The sequence below is a fragment of the Tiliqua scincoides genome, chromosome 5, assembly GCF_035046505.1.
Source record: "Tiliqua scincoides isolate rTilSci1 chromosome 5, rTilSci1.hap2, whole genome shotgun sequence".
Classification (NCBI taxonomy): domain Eukaryota; kingdom Metazoa; phylum Chordata; class Lepidosauria; order Squamata; family Scincidae; genus Tiliqua; species Tiliqua scincoides.
Window position 1 is genome coordinate 43,578,828 of NC_089825.1, and position 12,050 is coordinate 43,590,877.

Here is a 12,050-nt window from a genome sequence, read left to right on the forward strand (position 1 = left end):
GACCGGTCTACAGAAGCGCCGGCTGAACTACATTTCCCAGCAGGCATCAGAGGACGGGCTTTTTTCTGCCTTTCCTCCCGAAACGCCAGGCCGCTGTCGCAAAGCATTGTAGGAAACAGGCCTCTTCCTTTCCGGCTCTGAGCGCCGCCAGGTGAGGTTCGTGGTTGGGGAGGCAGCTGTGGATTTAATCAGTCGCCATCCTCCAGTTGGGGGGCATCTCGGAGTCCGATGGGGGTGCTGCCTCATGGGTGGAACCTGGGGGGAGAAGAGGGGTGGTCTTTGGGAGCTGGGAAGGAGCGAGGAGGTTTAATACTGTGGTGCCTGCCTGGGAGGCCTGCAGTTCCCACGCCAGCTGGTTCAGCCAGAGGAGGGGGGAGGGAGAGCAAGGGACGCCCTTGCTGCCCAGCCCCCCAGGTATACACCTTTGATTCCTGTTGCGTATATGCAACGTTGGGCAGAAATGGCTTAAACCAGTGGCAGCCTTGGGGTGTAGCTAGACTCTGTGTTCGTGGCCTTGAGAGTTAGGCATGGGGAGGAAGGGTGTCCTAGGGAACTGCCAGTTCTCTGGGGTGCTGAGAAAATGGGGCACAGTTTGAATGCTGTGAAAAATCCTGCCTCTTTAAAAAATCAGTGTTTTCCAACCTGGGGGTATATGTACCCCCAGGGGTACTCACCAGAACCTTCAGGGGTACTTGAAAAAGAACTGAATAATGGTGGAAAAGGGCAGGTCTGTATTGGAATGCCTTGTGGGGCTGGCATTAGGCTGCCTTGTGGGGCTAATGTAAGGGGTACAGTTTATGAAAATGGGCTGCCAAGGGGTACGCAAGTGCAAAAATATTGGGAACCGCTGATACAGGTGCTTACCAAGTCAGAGAAAAGACTTTTCCTGACTCTGCAACTTGTAGGATGCTTGTGGCTATTGGGATTGCGAGCCCCTTGGGGCAGAGACTTTCCTGTGCAAAACTCTCTGTGCAAGGTGTGCAATGAACAGTAATGTTATTTAACCATGGCTATGGCTGCAATGGGTGTTACTTGGATTGCAGTTGTTGTCAAACAGTAGTAGTGTGTTCTTTCCAGTGCTGTTTTATCTGTCATAAGTGCAATATAAAGAGGGTGTAATGGAATGCACTCTTGAATGAGAAGGTGCCGTAGTATTTTCATTTATTATGAGTCTTGGTTCAGCATGCAGTGCTCCTAGCTGCTTTCCAAAGTCAATGGAACACTAAATTATAAGTTTGGGGGGGCGTTTTTTGATCTTGTACATTAGAGTTTTAACTGGCAACCATGTTTCTGTGATGATACACTTGTATGGGTGACTCTTCCTTGCCAGAATTTTGGTAGGATTTTTTGGTTGATAGTTTGCCAGATTTTGGTAAAAGCAAGCACAGTAACTATTGGGGATAAAGCTGGCAATATAGACTGAATGTGCATTGTTAAGAACTACACTTGGAGAACACTATGGAAAGTACAACAATATGGAAAATACTGTTGTGTCTTTTGTGAATGTTTTAAATAAGTTTGTATTTAAAGAGGCAACACTTGACTTAAACATGTACCTCTTTTAGCAGATAAGCAAGGATGGGTGCCTACAGGTATATCCAAGAGCTATGGCGGAAGAAACAGTCAGACGTGATGCGCTTCCTCCTGCGTGTCCGCTGCTGGCAGTACCGCCAGTTGTCTGCCCTCCATAGAGCTCCCCGACCAACCAGACCTGACAAAGCCCGCAGGTTGGGATATAAGGCTAAACAAGGTAAGTGGGGCTCATGGAATGTGGCAAAAGTAAATTTTCTTTGCTCATTGGTCTTTTGTGCATACATGTGGGCATACATGGCAACCAGTGTATTGTAATGGTTAGGGCAGTGTTTCTCAAACTGTGGGTCAGGATGCAACCCATGCGAGCCCATTTCAGGTGGGTCCCCAGTCATTTCAGTATTTTATTTTTAATATATTAGACTTGATGCTCCCATGGTATGTGACTGCATTTGGGGAAATGTTACAGACCTGTACTTTTAACAGGTTACTAAGTAAATGGGACTTACTCCCAGGTAAGTGTGAGTAGGATTGCAGCCTAGGATTATTAAAAAAAATTTCCTGCTTGATGATGTCACCTCTGGTCATGACATCACTTCAGTAGGTCCTGATAGATTCTCATTCTAAAAAGTGGGTCCCAGTGCTCGATGTGTGAGAACCACTGGGTTAGAGTATTATACTATAAATGGGACACCTCAGTTGAAGTCCCTGCTTGTCCATGAAGCTCACTGAGTAACTTTGGACAACTCTCTCTGTCCAACCTACCTCGCATGGTTGTGAGAATAAAAAAGCAAAGAGGAAACATATAGGCTGCTTGTGCTTCTTGGTGGAAAGGTGGGATAAAAATGCCATAAGAAGTAAAATTTATATTTGGTATTGTTGACTGCATATAATTTCTACTACTATCTGGGTGTGTTTAATTTGATTATAGAACAAATCTAGCTTAATTTCTAGGCAAATATGCAGATAAGTCTAAGCTGCAAGAGCGTTACTGAGATATTGATGTGTGGGCAAGTGGGGCTAAAAGAAAAGCAACCTCTAAGCATGTTATGTGAGCAAACCTTGCACCTTCTGTTCACACAGTTTAAGAGTGTATCTTCCAAGTCTACTTCTGGCAATCTCAAAAATTAACTGGTAGGTAGGCGTTGCTTTTGTTGCGAAATTCCTATTCTTTCCCTGTTTTCACACATCCACCTGTGTTATAGGTTATGTCATCTATCGCATTCGAGTGCGCCGTGGTGGCCGTAAACGCCCCGTCCCGAAGGGTGCTACTTATGGTAAACCCGTGCATCATGGTGTCAACCAGCTGAAATTTGCCCGGAGTCTGCAGTCTGTAGCAGAGGTGAGTGCCTTTTGTGACCCTTTTATTTTGAAATTGCACTTCATACCCTGTGAATCCAAAAATTAGCGGGCATTTCTGTCTGGCTTGTGAGTTTTCCAGAGGGAGGTGGTGAGCCACTGAGGGAAACAGGATGCCGAACAGGATGGATCTGTGGTGTGATCGAGCAGGGCTTTTCCTGTGATAAGCTGTTGAGCAGCATGAGGTCAATCATAGTAAACCCTTAACAGCAAATTAGCCTTAAGACCTCAGTTTGCCATGTTGGGTCAGCACAGAAGCTATTTGCAACACTTAAAACAAAATTGCCTGTAGTGTATATATAGTGTATATAAAATAAAGATTATCTCAATCATGTCAGATTAAATAAGAATCATTTTCTACAGCATCTGAAACTTGGTCATTGTGATATCTTTGGGTGCTAAGGATGAAACATGATTCATACTTTCCCACTTTGAATTGCTAATAAAGTGAGAACTGTCCTTTTTCAGCACTTGTTGTGCAATTATTATTAAATGCCACTTGTTGACAAAAAAGTTCAAAAAGTGGTCTATGGAAATAAATGAAAAGAGGATTCCTTATCCTAAAGGCCTTACTAATGTTTTTAAAAATCTAGCACTTCAGCAGTTGTAGCTCAGTGAGGTGCTCTTGGAGGGGTGGCACATGGGTGAAAAGTTTATGATCCTGCCATGCTTGCTTTCCTGTTTCTTTGCTGTATAATAACTGTGCAAGGCTCTAATGCAGGGGTCTCCAAACTCCTGCCCGGGGGCCAGATGTGGCTCGTGGAGAGTCTCTATCCAACCCTTGGCCAGCCTCTGATCCCCTGAGAGCCTCTGGCCCAGTTGACCAAACACAACCAGAGTTGTGCTTGTGGGATGGGGGTTCATTGAAGTGGGTGCGCTTTATTTCTTGGGCTGTGTTGTTGCTTGGAGAAATCCTGGACATTTGAGTCCATTCATTCATCCATTTCAGTCATTCATCTAAGTTCCATCTCTAATATATTTATTTAAATTTTATATTTAACTTTTTTTTCTGGCCCTCCACTCCGTGCCAGATATTTGATGTGGCCCTTTGGCCAAAAAGTTTATAGAGACCCCTGCTCTAATGAATGGTTTGTTCCACTGTGGTAGTGAAGCACAGTGGAACAGACCATTCTTGCACTTTCTGTCTCATCCCTGTATGTGTATACAGAGAGTTGATCCTTACTGAAAAGTCTTTTCAATCTTTGTTGGTTATGTTAAATGAATATTCCTTTTGTATGAATCTTTTCAACCTCTTAAAAGCTATCTATCTTCTGTGTCATTCTTTCACACCTGTTCTACACTTGGCCGTCAGTCCATTTGCCATCTTTTAGTTGGGTTTTTCAGTGCCCCATTTAAAAAAAACTATATATTTATATAAGATCTCTCTTTTTGTTTAGGAGCGTGCCGGTCGCCACTGTGGAGCCCTGAGAGTGCTAAACTCCTACTGGGTGGGTGAAGATTCCACATACAAATTCTTTGAAGTCATTCTGATTGATCCTTTCCACAAGGCTATCAGGCGCAATCCAGACACCCAATGGATCACTATGCCAGTCCACAAACACAGAGAGATGCGTGGGCTGACATCCGCTGGCAGGAAGAGCCGTGGCCTTGGCAAGGGCCACAAGTTCCATCACACCATTGGTGGTTCGCGTCGTGCTGCCTGGAGACGACGCAATACCTTGCAGCTGCACCGCTACCGCTGATCCTTTTGCTTGTAAATTTCCATTCTAATAAAGCCCAGCCAGAGGCTTTAAATTTCCAATGTCTTGTGTTTTCATTGGACTGAAATTTGCATCCTGTGTGGCAAAATGATCAACTTGTGATCTACCACTCATCAGTCTCTCTTTGCTTGTTAATAAGCAAAAGGAAATTCTCAGGCAGCTCCACTAAAAGTAGTAATTAAAACAAGCAACTTATTTTGACAAATTCTAATTTTTCCTTGAGCGTTATACTGTAAATATACCTTGTCGCTATTATGTGCAACAAATAAGAAGAAAAGTGTACTTAAGCACAGCAAACATTAACTGTTTTAATAGGGCAAGGTTCCACATCTGAATTGCAGGTTTTGGAAGAGGCAACCCCAAACACAATAATTTTACAATCAGATTGGAGATGCGCTTAAAGCATAGGCTTTAAGTATGGCAAGTATGTATTTTAAAAGTTCCAATACTATAGGGTTTATTCTGAAGGTGGTAAAGTCTTTCATAAAAATAGATTCAAAGTGTTGTCTAGATAGCACATGTTCATTATACATCTTAGCTGATGATAATTAAAGACTTCCTTGCAGTGTTTTGAGATCATCCCTTCTATTCCTCTGTCTTTGTGGTATTGTTCTTACCTCGCCTTTTAAGATATCAAATTTTGTGAAAGAGGTGGGTATATGATTTGACCTATGCACTAGTATGAGCCCCTTAGTTGCAGTGTAAAACAAGGGCGTTTATATTTGTCACTGTGTGCCAGATATGAGAAAGATATAGGAAGAGCTCCTTGGGAATGGCAGTTGTATTCATCAAATGCTAGATACACCTTGTTTCCATTCACTTAACCCTAGTTGGTCACAGCTAGTTAAGCTAAAGACGTACCAGGATGACTGAAAGATTCTGAAGAGAATGCTGCTGTTGAAGAAAATGCTCGTATTTCCTCTAACCTATAAAGAAGTGAAAATGGTGAATAACAATTTGAAATATGTGAGGGTATAAGATTGCTGTAAGCAGTCCCCTAACCTGCACTAGCATTTGCAGGCATCATGAACTTAATAGCTTCTGGCCAGGATTTGCCATTGCTCCAGCAGTTGTGTGGGCAGATGAGCTATACTGTATGCCAGATCTTGGGTATTTCTGGAATTTTCAGAGTCTGCTATTGTGGCACAGTAAAATTAAGTTGTGAATTGTGCCTTCTGAGTGGGATGGATAACTTTTATTTCAAGTGGATGGCATAGGCATTAGCTACTTGATTCTCCCTGTAAATCGCTTTGTGAGGTTTAGCAGTATATAAGTACTGTTAATAATGAGAGTGAAGTATTGTCCCTGAAAAGCTCATTATCCAGCAACTTGTATTCTTTATTGTATCACTGTTGAATATTTCACATGGGGACATGCTTGGTCTAATGTTGAAACTGAAATAAAAGTGAATACCAATGTAGCCTCAGAAGGCCAGTTTTTTTGTGATCTAAGGATGCTAATCATTAACAGGTGACACGCTCAACAGGCAAAAATCAAACATAACATGGCAGATCTTTGCATTTGATTTGATTGGCCCTATTCTGTCAAAGTCTAGGATGGACAGTATGTTAATTAAATCCCATCCTTCCTCCAATGTGTTCAGGGTGTTAGACACAGTTTTCCTCCCCACTTGATCCAGACCATACAACACTGAGGTTGTGAGATAGTGACTGGTTCAGGGTCACCCGCTGAGATTAATGTTTGAATTGAGATTTGAACTTAAGCACCCCTTCTAGTCTGACACTTAATGACTTTATTGCTCTATACCTAATCATTTATTACGTTTTTGCACTGTGTGTGTCAATTAAACCCTATATGAGTACTTAGCTGACCTTATCCAAATATTGATGCCATCTGGACCTCATATATTCTATTCAACCTCATTTACATGATGCAGGATATTAACTAGTCCTTGGAATAATTTTAATACTTAAACAGGAACTTATAATTGTAAAACAGCATTACATCCTTAATCAAGTTCTTTTGTGCATGTGTGTTAGAGTAGGTGAAGCTATATATATTGGCTAGCTTTTGTTACACTTTATATATGTGTTCATTGCATTTAACTTTTAATTCTTCCAGGTTTCAGGTTCAAGTGCTTTTGATCAAGAAAATGACCTTGGTTAATCACAAACAATTGTTCTGCTAATATCAGTAGGGTTTTGCTCCAGGGTGTATGGTTTGTAGGTTATAGCCTTTTGTTGTGAATGAAGCAGGTAACTCTTGAAATACAGTCCTATCACTGAAATAATGACACAGTATATTGCAATTAAAAGCCATACTTATGTACAGACCTATTCAGTCTTTGGGAAAAGCTATAATACATAGATATACAGGCCTTTCGTTGACAGCTGTGATAGATGGAACTGTGGTTGCATGTGGGAGTCCTGATTGCATATGCAGGACTACATCATTAAATAGCCAACCTTCCTGCATATGCATGTACAGGTTTTACTACTTGAATATTTCTAATAATATTGCATGTCTCATTACATACAGCACTCGACTAACAGTGTAAGTGTAACAGAGCAATCCTATACACTGGTGAATAACAATTTGAGGTACCTATCCAGAAATAAGTCCCCTTGAGTTCAGTGAGATTTACTTCTAGGTAAACATGCATATCATGGGTCTCCAAACGCTGGCCTGCAATCAGCCTTTATCTGGCCCACAGCCAGCCTCTGGCCCCTGCAAGCCTCTGGCCCACTTGACTGAACATGACCAGAGCTGTGCTCCGTTCACATCCGGAGGGTGCGCACAGCCTCCCCAGCCCTCAAATTGCCTTCTAAAGGCCTAAAAACAAGTCTGATTTTCCAAAAAACCAGCAACTTTTTGTGCTCTCTGAAGGCCTTAGAAGGCTTTTTGTGGGTTGGGGAGGCCTCTCCAGCCCTCAGAGCATTGCAAGCCTTTGGTGTGTGGTATGTTTTCCATGATGTGTTGGTTCTTACTCCTGTATATTTAAGTAACCTGCTTGAGAGATGGGAGTTCATTTAAGTGCATGCTTTATTTCTATGGTGTGTGTTGGTGGTTGGAGAAATCCTGAAAATTTAAGCCCATGTATTCATTTATCTTAAGCTCCATCTCTAATGTATTTATTAATTTTATATTTAAATTTTTATTTTCCGGCCCTTGACACCATGCCAGATATTTGATACAGCCCTCTGGCTGAAACATTTGGTAACCCCTGGTGTATAGAATTGCAGCCTTAGAGCCCAATCCTATGCCTTATTCAGAAGTAAGTCCCATTATAGTCAATGGGCCTTACTCCCAGGTAAGTGTGGATAGGATTGCAGCCTTAGTCTATGAGAGATTTTCCATTTTACAGATGAGTTCAAAGCAGGGGTGTAGCCAGGATGGGACCAATGAGTGTAGCACCCTGTATAGGATTTTCTGAGAAGAAATAATTTTTTATTAGTATGATCATGGCAGCCTATTTTTTAAAGGAGTTGTTTTACAAACAGGAACAATTATAACACTAAAAAAAAATTGAAGCAATTGATTTTCTCTCCCAAACAGTAGTGTTCCATATCCCAGTCATTCAATCTACATAACTCTACTCACCCCAGCTTTCACCTGGTTTAGGGTGATTTTTCCCCCCCATTATCATAATAGGATTATTTGAGCATAATGACAAACAAAAAGATCGAGGTCTGTTCTCATCACATCTCCCACCTACTCTCATCCCATGCCCTTTGCCTTTTTGAAAGCATGGGAGCAGGAAGATAAGGAGCAACTGTGGCTGGCTGCAGTGTAGGGCAGGACTGAGTGCTACCTGCAGAGGTGGTGTGCAGACCCCCTTCTAAATGCCACCTCTCACCAATCACCATCCTGATACAACTACCCTCTCATCAGTGGGCCAGCCATGGTTCCTTCACCTGGCAAGAGAAGCTGGCTACAGCCATGGTCTAATGGAGTGATGTTCAAAATTACCTACAGTCTGTCTTGCAGTTTGAACCTGTGCCTATAGAACTAAGGGCCCAATCCTATCCAACTTTCCAGGGTTGATGCAGTCATGCCAACAGGGTGTGCACTGCATCCTGCGGTTGGGAGGCAGTCATTCAGGCCTCAAGGTAAGGAAATGTTTGTTCCCTTGGGGCTGTGTTGCGGCTGCATCAATGCTGGAAAGTTGGATAGGATTTGGCCCTAAGACAATCAAGCTGCCTGCAGGAACTTCATTAGCATTCATGGAACTTGATACTGGACAATTAATCCTCTTAAAAGTGTTTTCATCTTCCTTGCAGTATGTGCTGCAAAAATGTACAAAGGAGGTTTCTTCATCTTACCAGTCATAAAACAGTTTAAAAGTTCAACTGCAGCCATTAAATCTGTATGGTTAGCCCAAACTGCTATCATTGCTTGCTGAAGACTGAAACATGTTTGTTAAAATCCAGGATTAGGGACCAGGTATGGTGCTGCAACATTAAAAACTGAACAGAAGAGAAAAGCATGTCTGCAAATAGTTTACAACCTGAGAACAAGCTGAATAGTAGACCATTTATAAACTGTCTTGAAAGATATTCTTCCAGCACAATGCATTTTTGTGATTGACAATTGCCATTTCTTTTCATGAAGCGTAACCCACAGATAGGTCCTGCTGTGTTAACCAGTGCATTTTTACAAAAGCTTCCATTAATTCAATCCTTAGGAACAGGAACACAGACGCATTTGTGATGGGTGTGTCACATGATGACTAGGTGCAAACACTGCAGGCAAGATGTATCATCTAGAAAGACTGCTAGACAGTGCTGGGAAAAAGACAACAGTCTTGCATGTTGGCACCAGTACTGTTGGGGAATGTAACTAAGTGCCAACTGGAAACCAAAGTGAGGTTCCTAGGTAGGATGCAGGACAGGACATCCAAAGCGGTTTCAGAAATGCCACCTTTTTTAGCACATAGGGAGAGCTGGACAGGTGGCACAGAGCAGTCTCAACATTTGGATGAGACAATAGTATTAGGAGGAGATGTTTGGATTTGTTGAGAAGTGTGAAATGTTTTGGAACAACCTGAGCTGCTATAAAAGGGATGGCCTCCACTTGAATAATGACAAAAAGGTGGCAGAACATTTCAGCTGATCCTGGAGAAAAGTCAACAAGAGCTGGGCAGTCTCCAGTTTGGGCACAATCACCCATAAGGGATGAGGGTGTAAATATTCTAGATCAGGGGTGTCAAACATAAGGCCTGTGGGCCGAATGTGGCCATCAGAAGCAATTTATCTGGCCACTTTTATAATTGGGCTCTCCCAGCTTGATAATTGAACTCTCTCATTCATACCATGAAAATATGAACAAGATTTGCACATTTTCTCTTTTGTCATTTGCAGCTAATGAGTTTCTATGTGAGAACGAAGTGCTTATTTCTGACCATCATCTGCTTAATGATGTCACTTCTGGCCATCAGTAGGCACTATGAATGCTAACTTTGGCTCTCTGTATGAAATGAGTCTGACATCCCTGTTCTAGATCGTCAAGATGTCAGAAGTTTCTGAGCTAAGATGGGGGAACTGGAGTGCTTGGTTACAATGGAAGACATGGATATTGTGGACATTATAGAAACAGCAAGTACCTGCCCAGCCAAGACTAGTAAAAAGTCTGCTGAATAGAAAAGTAAGCACTTAATATGTGATTTCCTGCATCTCTTTTTAAATATATTTAATGAAGACTTCCAGAAGGTTAGTAAAGCAAGAGTTATTTTTGCAGAAAAAATATTGATTCTTCTTCAGCTAGATTGAATTTTCTATGTGCCTAATAATTTTCTATTTAAATATGTTTTTTGTCAGATTACCCAGAACAGAAGTTGTATGTGCGTGCTCATGGCAACATCCATGCTTCAGTTTTGGGTCCTATAGCTGCTGCTAAGTAATCATGTTTGAGGTTTCCAAACCTCAACAAATCCTTCCTTTTCCAAAAGGACAGGACAACAGGGAGGATGTGACAGGGTGACTAAGTTACACTCTCAAAACTGTAATTAAGAGCACAGTGGGCCCCAATTGTGAATGAGACATTTAAAATAAGTTAATTCAGGCACTGAGTGAGAGCTCACCAAATTCATTTTAACCAGACCCATTCCAAATCAGGACTACATTTTCCTGTGAATACCAGATACATCACTGACTTTTATGAAGAGGGTTGTAAATCAGAGGTGCAGCACATGCTTTGCATGGACAAGATCCCAGGTTCAATTATTCCTTGAAATCCCTAGATAAAGCTGTGAAAATACCTACTGGGAACCCCTGAGAGCCACTACCAGTAACTGTTGGCATTACTGAACTAGATGGACCAATGATAAGACTTGGTATAAAGCACCTTCCTATGTAACTTGTGATATTGTCCCATGACTGACTCAACAGCAGCTTTGCTAGTGGCTGCTAGAGAAGACTCATTTGTCATATCCAGGCTTCTGTGCTATGGTAGCTCAACAGTTTAGTAGATGGCAACTAAACCTGTAGTTACCACAAGTTTTGCCTTTTTTTGAGCTCATATCACATTTTGTACAAATGTGCATTGGTTATTTTTTGTTTTAAAACTTATTTACTATTTACTTATTTACTATTAATTATGGGGGCTGGGGATAAGAATAAGCCCTCAGTTTGGCTGTACTTGTCGTAAGAGGCGACTAAACAGCCACCGGGTAGATGGGACTCGTCAGCTTGGGAAGGCAGCTCATCTGAGAGAAGGAAAAGTCTGATCCCAAACCTCCACTGCCTTGTGGCTACATCCAGTTATGGAAAAGGCTTCAGGAGTCAACCTCGAGGCAAAATCCGGAGCCGGAGTCCCTGAGGCAGTTCATGGCTGAACACAGTCACGTTCTGGCAACTCCTGCGATGCCGCTGGAACCAACCGTATTGGCCTCTGCCTTTCCATTGGACCATTTCAGCAATGTGGAGAGGGGGGATTTGCTGCATGGGTATCCTATCCTCCATACCTACTTTACCCAGGCTTCGCGCACTGGAGAGGAAACTCTGTTCCAGAACCACCATTCAGAGCATGACACCATAGTCTTCAAAGACTGAAGGATGCCAATTAATTATATGTGTTGATAATTCTATATCTATATCCTTTTCTACATAAGAAGAACTTGTTGGATCAGACCAAAGGCCCATTTAGTTCAACTTGCTGTTCCTCACAGCAGCTCACCTTTTGCCTCTGTTACCCGGCAAGCAAGAGATGGAAACATGTACTTCTCACATCATCGTTCCTCTGCAGCTGGTGTTCAGAGGCAGGCTGCTGTTGAACCTGGAGGTAGCATATAGGCATCTGATAGATTTGTCCTCTATGAATTTGTCCAGTCCTCTTTTAAAGCCATCTAAGCTAATGATCCTCACCACATCTTGGGTAGTGAAGCTCATAGAATAATCATTTCACACATGACAATGCTATGAAAACATGGAGGAAATGTACCTGTTTACCATTCTTTAATAACTCCTAAATAATGACTTATTC

At 42.2% G+C, this 12,050-nt stretch overlaps 1 protein-coding gene across 1 annotated transcript; it reads left to right on the plus strand.

The window, feature by feature from the left end:
- The first annotated feature begins 77 nt into the window (after window positions 1-77).
- Window positions 78-4,651, plus strand: RPL15 (ribosomal protein L15). Its single transcript, XM_066627799.1, has 4 exons — window positions 78-151; window positions 1,569-1,750; window positions 2,736-2,872; window positions 4,287-4,651. The coding sequence occupies exons 2-4, from the start codon at window positions 1,579-1,581 to the stop codon at window positions 4,590-4,592; spliced, it is 615 nt and encodes a 204-aa protein (XP_066483896.1). The 5' UTR covers window positions 78-151; window positions 1,569-1,578; the 3' UTR covers window positions 4,593-4,651.
- Window positions 4,652-12,050: the final 7,399 nt, after the last annotated feature.

What these genes read in the sequence shown, in the direction of transcription:
- RPL15 (XM_066627799.1), top strand. Translation starts at nt 1,579, where the DNA reads ATGGGTGCCTACAGGTATATCCAAGAGCTATGGCGGAAGAAACAGTCA. An exon ending in GGGATATAAGGCTAAACAAG is followed by an intron (nt 1,751 to 2,735) that starts GTAAGTGGGGCT and finishes CCTGTGTTATAG; the next exon opens with GTTATGTCATCTATCGCATT. An exon ending in GTCTGCAGTCTGTAGCAGAG is followed by an intron (nt 2,873 to 4,286) that starts GTGAGTGCCTTT and finishes CTTTTTGTTTAG; the next exon opens with GAGCGTGCCGGTCGCCACTG.